The sequence below is a fragment of the Chiroxiphia lanceolata genome, chromosome 5, assembly GCF_009829145.1.
Source record: "Chiroxiphia lanceolata isolate bChiLan1 chromosome 5, bChiLan1.pri, whole genome shotgun sequence".
Taxonomy (NCBI): Eukaryota; Metazoa; Chordata; class Aves; order Passeriformes; family Pipridae; genus Chiroxiphia; species Chiroxiphia lanceolata.
In genome coordinates this window covers 2,331,909-2,340,407 of record NC_045641.1, presented here as the reverse complement: position 1 = coordinate 2,340,407, position 8,499 = coordinate 2,331,909, and the positions used below count along the sequence as shown (strand labels likewise).

The 8,499-nt window shown below is 49.2% G+C and overlaps 1 protein-coding gene across 6 annotated transcripts in view; it reads right to left on the bottom strand.

The window, feature by feature from the left end:
- Positions 1-5,705: 5,705 nt before the first annotated feature.
- CHCHD3 (coiled-coil-helix-coiled-coil-helix domain containing 3) overlaps positions 5,706-8,499 on the bottom strand; it is a 146,275-nt gene continuing 143,481 nt past the window's right edge. For 4 of the 6 annotated variants that reach the window (XM_032687301.1, XM_032687304.1, XM_032687303.1 and 1 more), the window contains one exon: positions 5,706-6,402. In XM_032687301.1, coding sequence (XP_032543192.1) covers positions 6,376-6,402 — 27 coding nt within the window. In that variant the 3' untranslated portion in view covers positions 5,706-6,375. The remainder of the gene's footprint in view (positions 6,403-8,499) is intronic. The other 2 variants (XM_032687302.1, XM_032687305.1) reach the window with 1 other exon arrangement.

The window sequence follows — 8,499 nt, the reverse complement described above, 5'->3', positions numbered from 1 at the left end:
GACCTCCCTCACCTCTGCAAACACCTTTACAGGACACCAGCTCTGCTGTCTAAAGGCAGCCACGGTGGGATATGGATTTCTTGTTTGCTTGCTTTTTAAGAAGAGTCAGGTTAGAAGACATTCAAGCTGACTTTGACCTTTTCAAAACAGCCCAAGTGTTAATAATATTAAAACTGAGAGGGGAAAAAAAAAATCCTCACTACCTGACATAAGAAATAGAAGAAAGATACACTCAATTCTCGTGTCTGGCAAAAATGGTTCCTGTCTATTAATGGATCTTCAGCACATCATGTCCTTGCTCCCACTGTACTTCACCCACTAACCCTTTGCAGATCTAATCCCTGCACCACAATTAAATAAACGTGTGAACAACGTTGCAAAGAGAGGAGCTGGTTTAAGGAACACGAGAATTGCTGGATATCAGGTTTTATTAAATAGTGAAATGGACTCCAAGATGTGCCAAGTCCCTCCCAGCCCTGCTATTTCTATATCAGCAACAGATGAACATGGAGAAGAACCTGCTTAGCTTGCAGTTTACTTGGGAATTCGATCTGCTTCCTGCAGCTCCAGCCTCCCAAACGAGCACTTGCAGCTTGATCTGTGCTGTCAGCCTTCACTTTGGGATCACGGGGACAGCTGCTCTGCCCCTGCCCACCCACGGGACTTGCCCAGGAAGGAGGGATGGTTTCCCTGCGTAGGGTGGTCAGAAAATAACCGCGGTTTCATGTGACACACGAGCAGAAAAAACTCACCTCCGGGTGCTGACGTGCACCCCAAGCTGGTAAAAATGGTTCCAAGGCTGGGTTGGGGCTCTGAGCAACCTGGTCTGGTGGAAGGTGTCCCTGCCCATGGCAGGGGATTGGGGCTGGATGGTCTTTAAGGTCCCTTCCCACCCAGAACATTCTCTGATTCCATGAAATGCCTCTGCTGAACCCACCCGGGGGTGAAGGGATGTGTGGGATCAAAGCAGGAGGGGATCAAACCTCATCTCCCAAGTGGGGACAGTTTAAAATGGTTACCCAAGGACCATCCCCACCCAAAAGGTGCCCCCAGAAGTCTTAAGGGAATATAAAATCTTTGCAATAAATACATCACGACGGGGTGATCTGCTGCCTCAGGTCCTGCCCTGACCGTGGCACAAGCACTTCTGCATGTCACCAGGTGGTGGCTCAAAAGCTTTAGGGCACAAAAGACCTCTGCCAAACGGGGTTTTCAGGGTTATTTTTCCTCCAGACCATCCCATTTTCAGCAGTGAAGGAGGCTGCTCCCCGCCCAGGAGGGGGAAGGGCTCACCTGGCAGGGGGCTGCTGCAGCAATTCGAGGTGCTCCCTCCAGCACCATGGGCTGAGCCTTCTCTTCCCAGCAGTTACTGGCTTGAGAGAGAATCAAACTAATTACCTTAGTAATTACCAAACTAATTACCTCTCTAATTACCCGGTGTCTTTGTTCACGTGGAGCTGACATCCTTGCAGAGCAGCCCTGGCTCGGTGCCTCCTGTTCTGGGGGAACCTCAAGCAATGGCTTGAAGGCCCAGGGACCCTTCACACCTTGGTCCTCTCAGACCACGGCCAGGGAATCTCCCTCTTCCCCAGGGAGGGCTGGATTCTGCTCCAGCTCCTCGGCTGGTGAATGCTGATCATGAAATTAAAGGCAGACTTGCCCCCAGGCCCTGTTGGACACCTCTCCCCACGATGGGAACAGCAGCTGGGAGCAACCTGGAAGGAGAGTTGAGATGACAGACATTCCTCTTCAACAGAGAGCTGGTGACAGCAGGGTGTTCACCCAGCCAAACCCAGCTGGAACATCACTGTCAACGTGCCTCACCTCCCCAGCCTCATTCCCTTTTCATTTTCCAGACCTTTACTTGAATCTTGCCTCGGGGTCTCCAGGGATGGGTCTGGGAGTCACTCGCTGCTCTCCTGAACTTCAGTGTGACAGCGGGTGCTGAGCCCTGGAAACAGCCCCCAGCTCCTCAGGAAGTCACTGGGTGTAAAGCAGGAACACAACTGGTGTCATTAGTGCAGGTTCTGACCTGCAGAGGGTTTCCAAGGAAGAGATGGAAGAGGCTGAACACAGAAAGGACTCTCCTGGCTGCAGGACAGAGCCCACCTTGCACACCCCCTCTCTTGCTCTCTCCTTCCACATCCCCTCTCCTGTGTCTTCAGCCAACTTCCAAAACAGTGTCAGCCCAACACAAATTGTGCAAATTAAGGACTGACCAGGTTACAAAATTCCCACCTGCAACTGTTTTGCCTCCGAGTGCAAAGACACCCAAATCTAAACTCTCATCTGGTTCTATCTGGCAGCGCCCACCCCTCCATCAAGCAGTACTGACCCTGGGCAGGGAAGCTGCAGTGTGTTGTCACCTGGTGGGACAAACATCTGATGGTTTCTGGGTCCTGCAAATGAGATCTGACACGCTGGGCAAGAAACTTTGCATCCCTCCAGTCTCTCTGGCCCTGCTGCTCGGGAAGCAAGGGGGCCTCGCTCTGCGCCAGAGGGACCTGCTGTGATCAACAGCTGGTGTTGGCCTGGCATCTGTGGGTGCCCACAGAGGAGAAAGATCACAGAATCAGGAATAATTTGTGTTGGGATGACTTTTAGAGGTCGTCTGGTCCAACCTCCCTGCCATGGGAAGGGATGTCTTCAGCCAGATGAGATTTACTCCAAGCCCCAGCCAGCCAGGCCTTGAACACTTCCAGGGGTGGGGCAAAGGTGCACACAAAGAAAACATTGGAAATCATCATTCTGCCTTTCCCAAACCCCATCAGCATTCACAGCTGGGGGGAAGCTCCTGGAATTGTTTGCAGAGCATATTGTCTGGAATTTGTTACTTTGGAAAGGACAACAAAAAGGACAGGAAAGGATCACAGAATCACAGAATGGTTTGGGTTGGGTGGGACCTTAAAGATCATCCAGTTCCAACCCCCTGCCATGGGCAGGGACACCTTCCACTAGAGCAGGGTGCTCAGAGCCCCATCCAACCTGGGAAAGGTTCCTCTCCCATCACCTCCTCAGCTTGAGAGACAATGTGTAACCCCACCCAAAACCACACTTGGCTCTTTACATTCCCTCAAGAAGGGCACAGGATCTAGAAGAGGACAAAGCAGTGACCAGCTGAGTTGTAACATCCCAACCCACAGCCATCTCCACAGAAAAGCTAATTCCAAGTGTCTGCTAAAAACTGTAATGCAGGGATAGGGTGAAAAAGCCCAAAGCCAGCTCTGCCAGGTGATGTGAAGTGTGTCAGACACACAGGACTCCTGAGGAAAGGGAGCCTGGAGTCTGAAGGAGTCTTAACGCTGCCAAACGACACGAGAGTGGCAGAGCAGTGATTATTGTGACACCACTGAAAGCTCTGTGATTTGTTCCACAGCCGCTGAGCAAAGAACAATGAAAAGCTTTGATTTAGCTGTTACAATCCTGCTTTTCCATTTAAACCCCTGGGTAACACCACCCTTCCCTTACAGCTGATCAGAGCTCGTGAATGACCAATGAGAACATCTGAAATTATACCCTGCCATGGGCAGGTGCCCTCGCCTGTCATCCCTGGGGATATCAACCCCATCATCCCTTCTGAGAGCAGCATCCACCAGGCTGAGTTCAAATGCTCACTCTGGCAGTGTGCAATCTTAGAGGTGGTTATTTTTGAGGAGCTGGGAAGCCGCTCCACAGGTTTTCCATATTTAAAATGCTTGCATTTTCTTGGGGTTTTTTTTAAGATTTCGGTGCCCCTAACCAGCAACTGGGGAGGAGGGGGAAGCCAAAGACAGGACAAAGATGCAGGGACACAGAGGTGGAGGTGGCAAAGGCAGACAAGGTGATCAACTGAAGCTCACTCCAGAAACATTCCCAGAATCACTGAGGTTGGAAAAGATCCCTGGGATCACAGAGCCCACTCTGTGCCCGATGCCCACCTTGTCCCCCAGCCCAGAGCACTGAGTGCCACGGCCAAGCCTTCCTTGGACACCTCCAGGGGTGGGGACTCCAAACCTCCCTGGGCAGCTCCTGCCAAGACCTGACAACCCTTTCCATGGAGAAATTCCTCCTGATGTCCAAACTGCATCTCCCCTGGCACAGCTTGAGGCCATTTCCTCTCATCCTGTCCCTTGTTCCCTGGGAGCAGGGCCCGACCCCCCCTGGCTCCCCTCTCCTGTCAGGGACTTGTAGAGTGAACTAAGGTCCCCCTGAACCTCCTTTTCTCCAGGCTCAGCCCCCCCAGCTCCCTCAGCCTCTCCTCCTGTGACCGACTCTCCACACTCCTCCCCAGCTTCACTGCCCTTCTCTGGACACGCTCCAGAACCTCAATGTCTTCCTTGAAGTGAAGGGCCCAGAACTGCTGCTCTGATTTGAAGGCAGAAGTTGGCCACAACATGGACAGTTTTCACACATGGACATCCACACCCCATCTGCCACCACCAGCATCCCCCCAGCTCCAGCCACACGCGCTGGAGACGCCACCACAGAGGATGTTTAAGGAACACAACATCTCCAGTGAAGCCTGAAACACAGTTGGAACAAAGCAAGCAGGACTGACTGCCACTGCTCAGGGCTGTCAGGACGGGAAACCAATAAACATTTGGCAGCAACAGAGACCTTCCTTCCCGACACTCCCGGTTCTACAGAATCATCTGGCCTGGAAAACGTCTGCTTTTTCCTCTGTGCTGCGTTTCTCTGCCAAATTCTAAGTCTGGCAAGCATGGGTCTGCCAACTTCTTGGCTCTCTGTTACAGAAGAGAACATTACAGAGAAGAATGTGTGAGTTAGCTGATTTGTAAACGCTACAGCAAGTCGCCGTGTAAACACGCTGCTTGTGTCCCCATCGTTTCTCTCCAGCAGTTTACCTGGCACCCGAAGTCAAACTCCAGGATCCTCCTCTCCTACTGATATTGCAGTTGCTCCACACCTAATAAAAAGCCCAGCTTCTTTTTGTAGCATAAAAAAAGATAAAATAAAATAAAACCTTAATTAAACAGCACTCGCAGAGCATCTTGATAATTAGGAGAGTCACCGGTAATATTCTGAATGAATAATAAATGAGACCCACAGGTGCACTCGCACTTGTTCAGAAGGATGTGGTTCCAACACAGCCAATTAGAGGAGCAGAACAGGTAAATAAATAGCAGAAGGCTCTGGCCACGTTGCTCCTTTGATATTTTATTACTTTTACTACTGTGTAAAAAGTGATTTCTAAGATTGTTTGGTACAGTGAATGTGGCAGTTGTTGTCTGAACAAAAACTGGGTGTCTGCAGGAAGCTGGGTTGCAGTTTTAGGGGCTCTGTGTCCTTTCATAGAATCCCAGAATGGTTTGGATTGTAGGGACCTTAAAGCCCACCCAGTCCCACCCCCTGCCACGGGCAGGGACACCTCCCACTATCCCAGGTTGCTCCAAGCACATCCAACCTGGACTTGGACACTTCCAGGGATGGAGAGTCCACAAACTCTCTGGGCAACAAGAGGTTGTGGTGCTGCATTCACAAGGACTTCCCAAGAAGGCAAGTGGTGGATAAATCACAACACACCATCACATGGGACCCTTTTAGGTTGCTGTGATGGCAAACAGTCCCGTGCAAGGCTAGTCCTGCATCAAAGTCTGTGCTTTAAAGCTCCAGCAACAACATCTGCTGGAAAACCACAACTGACACAGCAGAGGGAACACCATCAGCCTCTGAGAGGTGGGAAGAGAGACAGACTGCAGCCTCAATCTTGTGCATAAAATAGATTTATTGTTGGTACAGAGCGAGGCACGTCTGTCAGCTCTTGATACGAGTGAGGAGCACGACAGAACCACCTCCCGTAAATAAAGGCCATTGTCACACCTGAAGCGCTGGATCATTAACACCATTCCAGCAGAAGGCCTGGAGAGAGAGGCTTCATTAAGTTACATAATTTGTGAAATAATTTAAAGCACAATTGACAATCACACACCACAAGGAAAGCCCCAAGTCGCTCGCAAAGAACCGCCACGTCCCGGCGCTCCAAGAGTTACACCTGCCCTTGCCAGCGACACGTGTTGGAGGAGATTCCACAATGAAACAGCAGCATTTGAAGGAAATTTCCCCTTTCTAAGGCCAGTGAAAGGTTCTTTTCTTCTCCCTTCCTTCAATCACCTATAAGTGGGCTTTGCTAAGAGGGAACAGCATCTTCGGACGCGCGATTTCGGATGTAATAAGATCCAGGTCTTGGCTTTTCAAATGGCCACGTTGATTGAGCCCTGATGGCTCCTGCTCTTCAAATGGCTCTTCCAGTTCTTCCCTGTACTGGTGTGCCCTGCAAATGGGCTGTCATGTCATTCTTGGGGCCAAAAAAAAAAAAAAAAGAAGCTCTTCTGCTGAAATTAGTTGATGGTCTTGTGCTTGGTTTGGATAGTGCCTTTATCCTCCTCTCCCGAGCATGCTCTGCTGCAGAAAGGGTCACAGGGGAGGGGAAGAGAGAGGGAGAAATGTTAGTTCAGTAACTCCAAGTCATTCCCTGAAGTTTGGCTACAATTCCTTCCCAGGACTTGCAATTCTTTTAAATAAAAATAGAGAACAAGGAACACTGTGGACAAACACACCCTGATGGGGCAGGTCATGGGAGCAGAATGAAGCTGTTTGAGGACTCGCCAGGGCAGGGATTTTGGAGGCCTGAGGAGTGGCAGGAATGAGCCCTTTCCATCCCTCCTCATGCTGTCATGGCTCTGGTGCTGTGGCTGTGAAGGAGATTAAACCATCTGACCTTACAGTAAGATAAATCCCATTCCCAGCAAGTCCAACCTGGGGGAAATGTATCCTGGACCTTGGGCTTCATTAGAGAACCACGGATCATGGAATGGTTGGAAGGGAACTAAAAGATCCTTTAGTTCCAACCTCCCTGCCATGGGCAGGGACACCTTCCACTAGACCAGGTTGCTCCAACCTGGCCTTGGACACTTCCAGGGACAGGAAACCTGGTCTGCTGGAAGGTGTCTCTGCCCATGACAGGGGGTTGGAATAGATGACTTGGAAAGGACCCTTCCAACCCAAACCATTCCAAGATTCCATGAGCTAACAGGACACTGACAGGTCAGACACAAAGACATGCTGGAGACCATCTCTGTTCACTACATGACTCCAAGACTGACGAAGGCAAACTTTGTTCTTCTCTACCAAATCCACGAAACAAGGAAGACAGGAATTAGGAGTCCCCCTTGCGAGAAATGGTAGGAAGGGATTTGATAATCCCTGGGGTTTGTGTCAGGAACAAGCCCAAATTTAAACCTTGAAATCTCACAGGAGACCCACAAACAGCTGATTCAAGTGTCTGAGCAACACTCTGTGGCCACACTGGGCACGTTCTCTTGTGAGTCTGGGCTGCACTGGCACAGTCATGGGAATTAGGGCTTGGGAAAATCAAAAATAAAGGAAAGGAGAAACCACTTGTCACGTATGTCAACCAAATTCTCATGGTAGTCCTGAAAAAATGACCCTGTAAACCATTCTACTGGATCCAGCAGTGCTCCTGCAAGGGATAAGGGGTGCACTTGGATTGGATCATAGGAAAAAACATGGGAAAGTTTCATTAGTTAACAAAACCCCCAATCTCATCCCTATGGAGATTCCTGTAGGACTGAGGGAGGCTCCTTTACCTGGAAGGTTCTTTTTGCACTGGTATGACAGAATTGCTGGGCTGAACATTGGCTTCCCATCAATTTAACAGTGCATAAGTTAACGTAGGAAATTCCCAAGGGATCTGAGGAAAAAATGTGCTACTTTTCTTTGGTGTCGTGAGGAAAGAAATCTCAGGTATTTGTTCATCACACGCAGATTTCTGCCCAGAAAATTTCACCTTCAGACAAATGGGAGTGTTCCAGGGCTTTATCTATATTTTTTGGGGAGGGTTTAGTGTTCTTTACTGACCCTTGCCCTTTAACACCACCTAATAAATTAATGTATTAAAGGTATTTTCCTTGGGTTTTTTCGTAACACCGTGGAGGGAACCTGGTCCATAATAAACCTCCTTTAATTAGGGCTGTGTTAAATGAGGGCCACGAAAAATCAAGGCCTTTTTGTGGCATTTCAGCTCACACTAATTTCACGTATTTTTCTGCTTGATGGGAAAGTGGTATCCCTTAAAAATAATGGAGGATGAGGCTAAAATCCTGGGTTTATTCTGATTAGGGGGCATGATAAAGGATCCCTCTACCCTACAAATTCAAATACTGGTTACAAGGCTGAAGGATAATGTTTTTTAGCCAGGCTGTCAGGCACCAGCAGCTGTTGGTATCACTCCTTGAAGTATTTTTAAATCTCACCTGCCTGCAGAGAGACTTGTATCCCTCTGACATTCAATGGTTTTATAGGAAATTATTGCACAGATTCATTAAACCACGGACCAGTTTTGTTTTTATGTAAGAATTAGAACATCTTGTAGCCCAGAGTGGGGGAATATTAAAAAAAAAACAAACCCAAACAAACCATAAAATGTGTATTTGAACAGCCACATTGTCCATATCAGTGGCTGGAAAACTGGGATAAGTG